At 42.2% G+C, this 14,590-nt stretch overlaps 1 protein-coding gene across 1 annotated transcript; it reads right to left on the bottom strand.

Moving 5' to 3' along the window:
* Nucleotides 1-478: 478 nt before the first annotated feature.
* On the bottom strand, nucleotides 479-10,463 carry SCNN1D (sodium channel, non-voltage-gated 1, delta subunit). The gene is made up of 12 exons (XM_010577540.1): nucleotides 10,147-10,463; nucleotides 9,046-9,298; nucleotides 7,352-7,545; nucleotides 5,765-5,868; nucleotides 5,181-5,344; nucleotides 4,496-4,594; nucleotides 3,755-3,872; nucleotides 3,114-3,192; nucleotides 2,414-2,471; nucleotides 1,583-1,638; nucleotides 1,166-1,241; nucleotides 479-892 (listed from the first exon to the last, which is right to left on the bottom strand). The coding sequence occupies exons 1-12, from the start codon at nucleotides 10,461-10,463 to the stop codon at nucleotides 479-481; spliced, it is 1,932 nt and encodes a 643-aa protein (XP_010575842.1).
* Nucleotides 10,464-14,590: the final 4,127 nt, after the last annotated feature.

The following is a 14,590-nucleotide window of genomic DNA, read 5'->3' as shown; positions in this document are numbered from 1 at the left end:
TACATGCTCTGTTATCCTCAAGACAACACCGACTGATACGAGCACGCGCTCCTTAGCCTCCATTGGAAATCTTTCCATTAACAGCCAGGCTGACTTTTCTCTTGAGTACGTTTGTGAAATGTAGATGGGCCTGTCCGAAGCCACAGGCTGATTTCCTCACAAGGGTTTAAAAGTTAAAAGCTATGAATAGGCTTTTATGAGGACTCAAGACGACTGTCCCAGAGAGTAGAAGTACAGTTCTCCCCTCCCCAGATACTCATTAGGAACAAAAGAACATTGCATGATGCCTGAATCCAGGACACACGGATGGTTTAATAATGAACTTGTAATAGCTGGAGGAGGATTGCCAAGCTCAGCAGTGTGGCGTTTAGGTGCTCACAGATCGTAGATCCGGAACGTTTCTGTTTGCAATCTTTCTGACAGCACCTGAGCATTAGAGGAGTTTCAAGTCTCCCACTTTGTGCACACAAACACATCCTTAGCTATCCGGTTGCCCTTCCGAAGAGCTGTCCTTCGAGTATCTAAATCCATTAAGCACCACATCTGGGCAAAGCTCGGGCATTTCCACCTTGCTGGAGAGTGGGTGAAGATGCAGGTCACTGTTGTTGCCCATGGCAGTAGTCACTCCAGAAGGGTGAGTATGAGCAGAATCATCACTTTTTCCAGCTTCTTCTTGCACAACTCGGTAGTTTTCTAGGGTCAAGCTCACGCTGGGGATGGTAGGAGCGTGAGCTACTTGCAATGTCTTCTTTGACCTGAACCTTTGGTAGCAGAAGAGCAGAGACAAGACTAGTGTATCTATAAGCAGCTCAAACATTTCAACTACAGACAACACTGAGGATCCAAACCAGAGACTCCATTGGCTTCCCATGCTGGACAGAAGCAGATTCTCCTGGGGAAAGAATCAAAAGGTTGTGTTTATCAAACACAGCAGAGCTCTGGGAACATGAAATTATTGCATATTTCCGGCAGGTCAGTTAGCTGCTTGCCATTTGGGGAGTAATTTTGTGTAACTGTGTAAAATGCGAAATTTTCAAGTCCCTTCCTTAAGAAGAATAATCCCATCCCATCTTGGGGGCTGTAAATAACCCTCCCTCCAACCATACACGGCACACCATAAGTAATGAGAGGTAACGATGTTTTGAGCTGACGTAGTGCAACTTACTGAGAGTAAAGGAGACTCATTCACGGACTGGTAGTTCAGTTGCTGGTAGAAGATAGTCACCTTGGCAATATCCTTCCTGTATTGGAGAAAGGGAGAGGTTAGCAATGGTGGGATGTCCACACACCATTCACCTGGTGGAAGGTACTGCTGGCATTCTGCTCTCGATTTTACACGCTGATTGCTAGGCAGTAGGTTTCACCACTCACTCAAGCTTTTTTCCTGAGGGTGTTTAACATGAGCTTGGAAAAGTTACAGAAGTGACTGTCTTACAGCGTTGTGAGGAAAGCTGGGAAATTTATTGGATTACCCTGTACGTTTTTCTCTTGTCCTCCCTTTCCAGACTAACATCTACACATTCTGCAAGGATGAAGAGTTAATCCATAGTTTTAGCAGGGGTACCTTCTTGCAGTGACTAACCTGTTGCTGGTAGAATTATATCCATTCTGATGCCTTAGAGCTTGGCGGATCCAGTCCTGCAGCAGAGTATATGTATGTTATTTGCAATCCTGTCTTCTGAGTTTTTATTTAATATTTTGTAAATGCAGATTTCATAAGCAATAAAATGGCTATTGTGAATAATAAAAAAGGATGTAATTGATTGGTTTATATCACATAGTGATAGCTATCAAGTAGTAGCTATATTTGCCAGAATAGCCAGGAAATGCACACTGATATTTTAGGTGTGTATAGTATTCTAGTTCTTAAATTCTGCCTTTAACAGCAACCCCACCAAATAATTTCCTCTTTTAAAATGTATCGGTTGTATTTACATCTCCATTATCACCTATTGCATGTGAATTAATTACCTGGTCATACCGCCTGAATGCCCATTTAACATTAGAACATGAGAAACGGCAAGAGGTCATCTATTGACTCAGAGAGTTTCCACTGCAGCCCTGCAGCACCTCACAAACAGTAATAAGTGAGTTGTTACACCACAACACCCACTGGAAGCAGAAAGTCATTAGCACCATTGTGTAGGTGGGAACTAAGGCAGTGAGGTGAACTGCTTAAGGGCACGAGGAAGTTCGGATTAGAACTGGAATTGAAGGTACCTCTCTAGCATCTTATTCCAGCACCTTAACTACAGGGTCATTCCCTTGGGCCCAGGTTTGGGACCAGTTTGCTTTATTTGCCATGTCCATTGCTGCTGCCTAAGTCATTATTTTCACCCTTAACTTTGATGTTCCAACAGCCACAGTAAATACAGTATCCCCTCTAAAGACAGCAGTTGTCTGTATGGACTACCTGCGACTTCGCTGATGGCCATTTAGCTGTCCCAGCAGACACCTTGTACAGTGATTCCCTGATAAGATAAAAATGGAGATTATGATCACTATGACTCTTGGCATTTAAAAGTGAATACATGAAGGAGTTTAACAATGCTAACTACTTGCGCAAAGCAGAAGTTTGGGGGTGGCTCTTGAGAACCTTGGAAAAAGCTTTGTAAATCAGCTTAGGAAATAAAACCAGAGGTTGCCTGAAAACCGTTCAGGTCAGGAGGAAAACTAGAACTGTTTCAAAGTCCTGACAACTTTTCTTGGATGCATTAAAAACCAAAATATTTGATATTTTGCTTTAAAATTATGTCTTTCCGTTTTGAAATTGACCTAGAATAAAAAAGGTAAACCAAGAAAAGTAATATAGATTGAAAAATGACACAAACAGTTTGGTTTGGGCTTAATAAAATGTTTCAGTGTGATTAAAACAATTTCCCCTCTCTGCTGTCAGGCGCACAAAAAGTTTGTATTTAATTTGTCTAATGCTGTCATCTTTTTCCTTTCTCAGCATTGGGGTTCAAACATCAAATTGAAATCTCTGGTTCAGAAAATGCCAAAATGCAGTCAGCCCGTTGGTCCATACATTTTTCCACTAAGTTGCCTACATTTCCACTGGTGTAATTTTCCTCTGCAAGCTGGCATTTATTGTGGTTCAGTTTGTGACCTACCGGCAAGGCTTGGGGCACTGGTCAAAACAATTTAGGTGATGATTTCTGAGCCTGTTGTACAGCTGATAAAAGCAGTGACCTGGTGAAAGAAATGGGAGGAACACATTCAGACACTTCCTCAGGAAATAGAAGGCTACCAGATGGAAAGCTACCAAAACCTCTGCCCTCACTTGGCCTTCCGAGCATACAGCACTCTCTGAGAGACCTGGTTTTGCCTCACTCTCGCTTCAGAATGGTTCCAGATGGCCAAGCTAATCACCTGTGTGCAATGCAGATGCCTTCCCCTCTAAGGCTGTGTTGAGGATAGGCCAACCAGAAAACCAAAAGAAGTCATTCAAAGCTTTGTCTTACACCAGCACAGCCACCAATATTGGTAACACGAAAGAGCTTGACCGTATATTATTGTACTTAATGAAGGATGCTTGATAGCATCAAGATTTTTAATGCACTAACTCGATACCCAGGCAAATACACAGAAAGGTGTCTGACATCTGGCTGGATTTAGTGAGGCGAGGAAATAGTCTAAGCAGGAAACAGGCACAAAGTAGAAGGGCCGTAATCTAAGGAGTCATGTAAGCAGTGACTACTGTAGGGAGGTGTTCCTTTCCGACAATGACAGGACAGCAGTCTTTTGCTCTTACCCCATGCAGGCTGCTTATTGTAGTCACAGTATTCAGCACCAGGAGGCAGTGGGTAGTAGTAATAACCGCAGCCACATTTTCGAACCATTATGTGCTGAAAGCAGGAATGCAAACAAGCCTGGAAAATAAAGTAGTCATAAAAGATTGTATAAGCCTGAAATTCTCAAGTGCCCACATCTTCAGTCTGTAGCATAGAGCTGGTAGGAGCCAATGTAGAGATTTTGTTACTGCAAAAAGACACCAGCCGTTACTACAGTATGATGATGCAAAAGGTTTTCACTTTTCATTTCTTGTCTTTACCTCTGAAAACAGTATTGAACTCGGTGAGATGATAGAATTTTCCCCAGCTCCCTTTTTCATTATACCCAGTAACATCTCAGCTAAGCAGCCCAAACACCTAGAGCCAGGAGCAACTACTTACACAAATAAAGACCTGAAGGGCCAAGAATATCCTGATAGAACCTTCCAGCTGCCTTGGCTGGCTCACTGTCTGATCTCTCTTGTGTTACAAGGAGGGAGGAGCCCCAGTGTCTGGGACTAAGTATCCCGCTCTCAGTAAAACACATTCCAAGTTACAACACCCTGTTTGTGAGCTTCTTTTGAGAGGGGCATGAATCTCTCTGTTATCTCCAGCAATGAACCTGCTGATGTGTAAAAGCTCTCTGGAGAGTAAGGTATGACTTGTTTGCTAGTCATCCACTCTGAATAAACTGGGGCCTCAGCCAGCCGCTCTGACAATACCTGCAGGGTGTAGGAGTTGTTGTACAGGAGTTTAACATTCACATCATTGCCATTAGTTGTGCATTTCCCATAATTGCCACCCAGGCGATTCACCTCATCCTGTGGACACAGAAAAGAGGCTTGAGTGATTAGGAGTTTTAATTGGACCTAGCCATCACCAACTAAACTTAACTGGATGGAGCATCATATAAAGGACAGGAAGTGTAGTAATATACGTGAACAGCTCAGCAATACCTTGCTAATAAAACATATACAGTAACAGGGCAAAGGTAGGAGAGTGCACGTGGTCAGTCACTAGGGTTCAGCTGACAAGCAATAACTCATCATGTCAAAATAACTAAATCACTTCAGAATGTTTGTTCTCATCCTAATATACACACGTAGCCCCCTGTCTAGAGCTGGAACGAAATGTAAGAGGTGTAAGAGCCTCAGTGTAAAACAAATCAGGCCGCAATGTATTGAGGACCAAAAGGCCACTTGCACATTTGGAATAATTTTGTTTTACCCATGGGAAACTGAGCACAGTGAAGAGAGAAGAGGGGCTTGCATAAATATACATGCACAGTCAAGAAGTGAACACAAGAGTCTCACAGGTCCGTTGTATGAGTCAGTCACAGCGTTCAGCTCATCACAACTTTCTGCAATCAGAAGGAAACGAAACAATGCTCTTGAGCAAGTGGCTAACCTGCTGAATGCCTATGGTAGTTGCAATGCCTGGTCTGATGTCAAAGCCTTCATGCTCAAGGAATGGTGTCTGATTGTGGTTGTGTATCATCACTTTCACACCTGCGACTGTAGACAAGAGTGGGATGTGATCCTTCTGCTCTGCTCTCAGGATAAGGGAAAGTCCTGTAAACCAAAGAAAAGGGAAGCATATAATGGCTTATTCTGGGCCAAAATAGGAATACCACTATGTCTTGAATTCTCAGCACTGATCAAACTGCTGTCTTAGCTCGCAGAAGAGACATTCTTTTTCTTTAGAGACCTGGTGAGTGGTCAGGTAGTAATTGCACCAGCCTATTCCAAAACTGTAATAATATTCTGCTTGAAAACTAAATTAATATTCTGCTTGCTACAAGTTAAGATATGGTTGATATGGCTATCATATACATGTGGCTAGTGAAGCAAGCAAATACAGTCAATAATTTGTGCCACTAGACTAGAAGAGAGGGCTATATGTCAGTAAGACATGTATAGAAGACATACTTAATCCATAGCCAAATTATATTAACTTTAGCTCTTCTTCCCACCCTTTGCCAAATAACATACCGTAAGGAATTCCTGGTTTTGTAGCTGTCCAAAAAGAGTCTGTTCCCTTGCTGTTAAAAGTATAGCAGCTTCCAAAGACTGGGTGGTGAAAGTGAACATAGTCACTGAAATCAAGAGAAATTTTGATAGGTTTTAATTATGAGTGTAGCAATACCTTTACTTCTACATAGGATGTGGTTTGTGTTTGTGTATATGTACAGGAGTGCCTATGGGAAAGAGTTGTTAACTCACTGGAGACAAGGAAAAAAATCAGGTGCACAAGGATTCACTGCTCACCCAAGGTTACAGCTAGAGTGGCAAACACAGAAGTCAAATTCAGAGTTCTGACTTGCTTTTCCTTCCACCAAGCAGACTAAATTTTTCCCTGCTTGTTCCAACAACCAGGCAGGTTGAAGTTCAGTGCTCTAATCAGTAGGAGAAACACCACTTCTGTGCTCTAATCAATAAGAGAAATAGATCCTCTCTTTCCTTGTTTTCTTAAAAATTGTACCACTTATTATGATCATGCTGAACTTCCCTGGCCAAGTCAGCCTCCACATTCTCCCAGTTTATAGGAGTTCTTAAGAAGAGTTGGGTGAACAGACGTACAAAAGTGACAATGCTCACCATGAAGTGCACTGATGAAGATACATTACATGACAGCATCAGAAACACCAAGTGCAGAAGAATGTAAGAGTCAATTGCCTCCAGGAAAGATAAAACAGTACCTTATCTCATAAAATGATCTACAACAAACTTTGCAGACCCCTCTCCCCTTTGCTGAAAGTGCTCAGAAAAACGCTTAAATTTGCCTGCTGCTTATTCTGTGTCATAGATGGGTGCATTGCTGTTAACTTTGTTCAAGTCATCAGCTGAAAACAAGAAGGCCAGCAAATGGCTCGTGTGTCTGAGGCACAGCATTGTCTTGGATGGTGTATGTCAGTTGTATTCGGAAGAGCTTCCAACAGTGGAGACCATAGGCACGCAGGAAAAAGAAGGTATGCCTTTGCCTTTGGTATGTGCAGCAAGCTCACTTCTTTGCCTCTAGGGACAAAAGGATGCAAAAAGACCATCCGACCCTTTTGCTATTAACTGAGTTCTCCTGGCAAAATAGTTGAGAACAATCCTTGTGCTCAGGGGCCAAGTGCTACAGTAGAGTCATGAGAACCTTCTTCCACTTCTCTCCCCGCTTTTCATTGTTACAGCAAAAAGAGATCCCACTTTTACATATTGAATATCTGAGGATTTCTGCTCCTTTCCTCTCATGCGGATAGACATTCATCATGTACCATTCAGTACAGGCAATGCATCTTTATATCAGCAAAGGTTTAATTCCTGCTGAATTTCTCTCAGGCTTCTTTGACACCCTAAGACACTAACTCACAGTCACAGAGGTAAGTCATGGCAGAACGCTAATTTCTAGGTTCCTAGCCCCATGCTCTGATCATGAAAGGCTGTTCTTTCAGTCAGATCTCCAACAAGGGCTAAGCCTGGCAGTATGCCATGAGATGCAGTGCCTGCACTGCCTGAAATTGTAGGCTCAGTTTCAGTCTCCCGAGTCCCTGAGTTCTGCTGAAATCACAATTAGCGCCTCAAGAAGTAACATACCTGGGTCTGCAGGGCTCCCCATCGTACTGACAGGAGTAGACCATATCTTCTATTTGCTCCTCATGGTCAGAAATGTTGATTATAACTGGTAGCTGGGACATGATATTCATGTAGTGAAACCTGTACCATTCAAGAATTGCATCCATCCCAGATGAATAGGTCTTGTAGAAGCAATTCCCACCTGTGGCATTGCACTGGAAGAAGAGAGGGAGCCATTCAGCACAGCCAGAACATGACAGCCTTAGGGTAACAGAGATCAGGGAGTAAAGGCAATACTGGATACAGGGACAAGGGGAACCTCTATTTTTTCAGAAAGTGAAGTCTCTGATCATTTTAATTATCACAGAATCACAGAATGGCTGAGGTTGGAAGGGACCTCTGGAGGTCACCTTGTTATGTGCTAAGTACCTTCTCTCCCTGAAGCTGGATAAGGTGTGCTTTTTCGTCTCAGAGGAATGAGTGCAGGGGAAAAGAGGCAGGAGAAGAGGGAAGACAAGCAAACTCAAGTACCTTGGGAGAAGGAAGGACAGGGCTGGTGGGAATCCTCTACAGCCCATGAATCATGAGCCAAGTCCTGAGACGCTTTCTTTGTTCTTACTCAGGACTTAGGTAAACACCCACAGATTCTGGTGAAAGTGTGCCTCGTGAAGGGCTTCAGGATAGGGAAGGATGATAATAATCAGGCAAAAATTGCTGGCCTTTCAAGCCACATCAATCTCTCTCTCATAGCTTCTGCTCCTAGATCTACGCTAACCCTGTTTTTGATATGAAGAACCTGAAGCATTTGCTGCCTTCTTTGAAGTCACAGACACACATTTATTGTATTCATCCTCTTGATTTGTTATTGCCATCTTTTGTTTTATCTGCAACATTTCTAGTACCCCCGGTGCCACAGCATTTAGACACTGAGGGAATCCTCGCACATCGTTTCTGTTATTTCTAGGCTGCTAAGTCTAGATGTTCCGTGTATTTTTAGAAAGGGGGTACAATGATTCCCATAGCCTGCTGCTACCGTTCTCTACTGAATTTGTCACTGCCAGAAGGACTTTACAAGTGGGCAGGCTGTGCACGATTATTGATGTTGCTATTTTTTCACTTCACAAGAATCCTAGCAATCAGCACAAATGGTTAGAGGCTGGGATGGACTCTCCTGAAACATCGTCCAAGTTGTCCTCACACAGCACTGCCACAATCTATTTTTTTTCACTCAGTTTTTTTGGAATGTACCTCCTGAGCAAGACCTTCGTCAGGGCCCTGAGTGCACTGCTAAGCCTTAACGGCCCCGAAGCAGCCTCAGCTGTGTCCTCCACCCACACCTTCCACCCGTGGGCCCAGGCGCTCGTTTAAGCTCAGCCCAGCTCCTTCGGCCCCATTTTGGGCTGCGGTGTGGGGCTGCCGCCTTCCAGCTAGGCCCCTGCTGTCCTCCTGCCTGGCTGCGGACCCTGTTGACCCGGTGGGCTAACTTCACGGCCTGGACTTCAACCTGCCTCATCACCCTCGTCTTGCCTGATGAGCCGGACCCTTGGTTGGACCCGGCCACCATCTGTGTGTGAGGTTTTCCTGCTGGTTTGCCGAGGTTAGAGGGTTTGCCGAGGTTAGAGGGTCCCCCTCAGCCCCTTTCCCTCAGGGAGCAGCTGGTCCTCGTTCCTCGTGCCTGAAGCTGGGTTAAAGCCTCAACAAGGACACGCACTTACCAGCCTGAAGCCCACGCTGGAAAGCTTCTTCCCTGACCTGTTACTGTGGTCAGACATTCTCATGAGTGAGAAGTTTTGGCTCAGCTTGAAGCTAGATCTGCTGAGGTTGCCTGTGCTTGACAAGTCTTTTATGCGGATGTTTTTCTCGTTCACGTGGAATAAGCTGGCGGATGTGTTGATGCCGTACAAAAAAGCGATTGATTCCTCTGCCATGTGGTCCAGTTGAACCAAATGTTCACTAACCAGTTCAAATCTGCAAGGAACAAAATTATTAGCGCTTTGTGAATATCCACATTTCTATCAGACAACAGCTCTTTATTTTATGTACCCTCGCAGTATCTATGGAAAGGCTGCTCTCCTGGTCTCTGCAGACCTTGATGTCTGTGTTGAGAAAAGCCAACAATCATGGTGCTTATGCTTAGCATACCTAACTTCAGTAAATTCATTTATTAGGAGCTCCAGCAGCTGAATTTCCAGTTGTTGTATTTTCCACTGAAAACCTCAGAACCTGTAGCTGTGCAGCATGAGCTGCACAAACTGGACTTCCTGTCAGTCAATTAGATAATTATTCTGAGGAGATTACGTAATTCCTTTACTATGTAATTTGAAATGTCTCGATAACTTGCCACTACTGTGGGAGCCTTGTTTGACAAGCAGAGCCACAGACTTTCACAGAAGTTCTATCGTTTCCTTAAAGCCATCGTGCCGTACGAAAAACCCAAGCAGAACCAGCTCTAGCATGCGCCGTTCCAGAGATTAGTAGTTTAGTTAGGAATGAATACGCACAGTAGCCGTGTTTTTCAGGGAAAGACTGTTTCTATCGGAGCACAAAATCAGTTAGCAGCTTGAACCGAGTCACAAGGTAGAGTTTCCTCTATCCTGACTCAGTGCAGGAAATAAACTGCTACATGCCCGTTGCACAATTCCTAACAAGATCTTATCTTAAAACCAGTTTGGAAATAACAATAGTCCCTTTCCACCTCTGTGAGGCAGAGGGACCTCCCTCTACCTTCAGCTTCCTCAGTCATAAGGTTGCTGACCCTTCCTGAACCTTTGTGACTGTAAAAACATGACTACAGCCAAGGTGACAGCACAGGTTACCTGTACGGGTCCAGATTGCAGATGGTAATTGCTGGAAACATCTTGGGCTCTGAATGCATTGACATGGTCAGGACAACAGGGTAGGCCCAGTACTGGCTGAACATAAGCGCAAATTGCCAGTATAACATGCCGAAGCTGGCAAGTAAAAGCAGAGTCCAAAAAGCTGTTTTCATCCTATTGCTGTCTGAGCATACAAGGCGGATGGTGCCATGGATTGTTGTGTTCTTACAGAAGAACTCAAACATGTCCTTGAAGGAATCATAAAACTCAATCAAGCCTTCTTTCTTCTCTTCTTCTCTTGCCGCTTCCTGCTCCATCCTCTAAGTCTGTTTCTGTTCAATAAAAAAGAAAAAAAAAAAAAAATCTTATTAGCTTGTTAGAAAGACCATGGCCAATCTGTGGACTCTTTCGAACAGGGCACCAATGAATTTGTTATTGGCAAAAGCTGAAAATAACTGTGAACTGAGACTCATCTGTCTTTCCAGAGTGTGGACACCAGGAAGTAGCAGAGAGGTCAAATGTTCTGCACGCTGCTGCTGAAGTAACTCGAGGCATTCTAGCACAGTTACACTATGACTTCTGTGTTAGTGTGGATATGCAAAGGTAAAGTGACTAATACACAAGCTGCTGAGAAGTCTGCGGCCAAAGGGGTGTGTAGTTTTCTTCCTTCTAGGAACACTAAGACCAATGTTTAATTCTGAAACTTGGTGTCACTGTGCATTAATACAGATCTGTAACTAATACAGATCTGTAACTAATTAATTATTATGAGTATATCGCTAGTGAAACATGGCCTATAGGCCTGAAACAAGACTGTCTCAGCACTAGCGATATGGCTTCATCCTTATATCAAGGAATCGGGATAAATCCAACTTTCAAGTGCAGGAAAGGGACAAATTAGGATCTGGCTTTAATTTTTGCTATATAATCTCTCATTCTGCAGAACAGAGGTAAGCAGGATTAATTTCTTCCATCCCTTAAATAGACCCACTTCCAAGATGAAATATGGTAGGTATTTCATAGTTCAGATGAGCAGAATTAGGTATTTAGGAAAGGAAGTGGAGAAAAACACCACCTCAGTTGAAACCACAGAGGGGATTAACCAAATCAGGGTATGGATAAAGCACTGCAGATACTACTTAAAACAGAATGCTCTTGGGTTGTTTCTGAAAGCCACAGAAATATTAAGTACTGCTATTAAAATTTTTCCCACCTATCTCTTACATAAATAGTTTCTTCCAGGAATCTAAAAATCTTCTCCCTCTCTCTATTTTACAGAAGTGAAAAGGAAGCCCAGAAACTGAAAATCACCCAAGAAGAGTGGCTTAACTGGAAACCAAAATCCATATCTCCTTTGTCACAGTAAGTAAAACATCTACTGTGCTGCTCTAGATACTTTCAGACTTTATACTGATGAAAGTGTAAACATTATTTATGCTCATACATTTTAGCCAGCACAGACCTAGGACATCTTCCTAGGTTTTAGTACCTGTTTGGGACATCGGACTAATGCTGACATACTTCCACTTACTGAACATGACATCAAGTCCTGTAATATGTGAGTTTCCAACATTACAGCACCCTGTGAATCACCCTACCTATTATGCTATTAAGAGAAGTTTACTGAGTACACCACTTTGGTCCAACCTTAACTCCAAATAAAAATCTTATAAACACAGTAACAGAATTTGAAGACAAGACGAGGAGCCCACAAATAACTGAAGAATTGTTGCAGGTGGGCTATGTGATAACGAAATGAAAGCTCAGGCCTTTTACTGAGTTTTGGGTCTTGAAGTGTTTGGTGGTGGCTCAGTCTGAGGTGCCAGTGAGGTACCATAGCTCAGCTGATACACACTACTGCCCTGACCTGCGGTGCCTTCATCCTCAACTAGACCTCCCCATTTTAAATCAAGGCTTTATTTCAAACATCCCTGGACTAGGACACTTCATATGAAATGATATTTTAGAGTTACAAACTGCTAAGACAGTCTCTTCAGTGAGATTCCTCTTCAGAAAGATTAGGAATAACCCTTAAACAGTGAAGAGCACTCCAAAAGCTGTATACCAGATTAGCTTTAACATAGCCCACGAAAGCGTATTATCTGACAAGCAAACCCAGTTTATCACAAGTCATTTTCCCCAAAGCCCACAACACATACCATGTTTGTATGTTGTAAGATACTGTTTAACAATAATACAAAATTAACTCAAAGGCATATGCGTCTCCTTTATACTTTTATAATTAAGCACGAGAAATGATTTTTCAAATTTCTTAGATATACTTGCCGCTGAACAAGTACAGGAAGTGAAATAGAAAAGTGAAATATTAAAAAAGGGGCATGAACAATTGAAAGAAAACAGGTGTGATAAAAAACTGAAGGGGGAAATGAGCAATTCCACTTTTGCTACAAGGTACCACTGATTTTCTGCAGTGCCTATATAGTCAAACTGTTACTCCCATGCAGACTACACAGAGCCATAGTACTCTGAACCACTGGTTACAAATTTTATCAGCCAGCCTTACAGCTGAAGGCTTACAGTTGAATGCTTCTTCCGTCAAAGAGGACTACCTGTGGCAAACTCCAGAAACGAAACCATGGTAGTCTTGCTACCCCCTACTGTTACACATTTTGCAGATTAAACTCATATGCTAAATTGTATGTTCAACCTTTATCTTATTCGGTTCTTTCTTTCTCATTTTATTGAGATAAGAATAAATGAAAATAAGCCTGCAGTGTATGTTAAGAAATACATTGAATTAGTCCTTAAATATTTATGGTATTTTAAGATAAAAATGAAAATTGTGTGAGATTAAAACAGGAAAATTTAGTTTGTTACTGTTGTATTAATCTCACTAGTCAGCTTTGCTCTAATGAGAACAAGTAGAAAAAAGTTAAGAGTTACCAAAAATGAATGCTAAATCAAATCTATCAAACACAATTTTTCTATGTATAATTTCAAATCTAAAAAAACATCTGTAAATATTCAAACCATGGTTTTCAGAGACAATCCACAGTTTTCATACATTCTGACTGGGCTTTTAAGGCTATGGCTAGTTAGTTCATACCCTTTGAATCTGCATTCTTAGAATAACTAGAATGAAAAAGCCTATGATAATGGAAAAAAAACCCCAGAGGGAACCTTTCAAAACACACGTGTACAGGCAACAGAACATCCGCTCTCCACTGGTTTCCCAAATCAGCCTACCACTAATTTATTTAACATAGCAATTGCAGTCAGGGACTTAACAAAACATGTAACAGCAACAGTGACCAGTTGCCTGTCTTGTCTGTGGTAAGTGCCTGGAGAGAGGCTGCAGGTTATAAGAAAGTCAGTGGAAGTTAAACAGCAGTGGCAAACAAGTATACGTTCATCTATTATCACAGCAACTCAATGCTCAACACATACTAAACACTTACACACAAATGTCATGTAGTCAAATATTTAACCATGTGTATAGGTATCTATATCTACATATCAATCATACATATATACAGAAATACACAGTAAAGCAACTAAGACCAAATTGCAAAACACCCCACTGTACCTTGGCAGAAACTCTATCTTTGAGTGTTTAGAGTAGCCACTAAACTCAGCCTTCAGCTTTATCCTGAACAGAAGACAAGTCTTGGTCCAAAGCTGTCAGATTTTCTTTTCTAACTGAAGATACATCAGGAGCTGTCCAGCCTATATGGATCAGATTGATGACATCAAAAGGGGCAGGACTTAAGAAACAGATCATGAAAATTATTCAAAGCATGATCCAGGGAATAATAGGAAATGAATGAACTGGACAAACAAGTTAACATTAAGGTTACACTTGAGTTAAAGTTGGTTTGAGTGGTGGTGGTGTGTTTGTTTCTATTTTATTTATTTTTTTTTGCAATGGCTAGAATAGCTTTTTAGCCATAATTTCTACAGATACCAAGGGAAGTAACCATGGACCCCGTAAGGTAGACTCCGCTCTGAACTTTGCCACCAAGGAACTAGCTTTCTGCCTTCTTTTCATGGTTTCCGGAGGCTTGCATGATCACTAGTAATTGAAGCCATTAAGGTTTCCACAGGTGTGCTTGAGGAATTACATACCTCAGTGTAATCTGAAACGATCAGCTACTCAGTCTAAGGCACACGTGGCAGTGGATTTCTTCCTGCTTCTCCAAGAATATTGCTCATCTGTAGTGGGCTATCCCATACCCATTAAGAATTTAATTTTTCAGATGTTGAGACTCGAATAGACTAATCAACCATGATACTCAATTTAAATTGGAGCACCCTGGTTTTGTAATATTGCTTAGTTAAGACTTGCAAAAGTCTGCATAAGTAATGCAGAAGTAGATTCAGAATTCTGGGACTACTAAAACACAATCACCTCAGATTGCTTGCATAATTAGTACTGACATCTGCCCAGTTGGAAAACAGCTCTGCAATGGTTTTACAAGAAGCT

The sequence above is a fragment of the Haliaeetus leucocephalus genome, unplaced genomic scaffold (assembly GCF_000737465.1).
Source record: "Haliaeetus leucocephalus isolate CR32 unplaced genomic scaffold, Haliaeetus_leucocephalus-4.0 Scaffold556, whole genome shotgun sequence".
Taxonomy (NCBI): Eukaryota; Metazoa; Chordata; class Aves; order Accipitriformes; family Accipitridae; genus Haliaeetus; species Haliaeetus leucocephalus.
The sequence above is the reverse complement of the archived record's forward strand: the minus strand, read 5'-3'. Positions and strand labels throughout refer to the sequence as shown.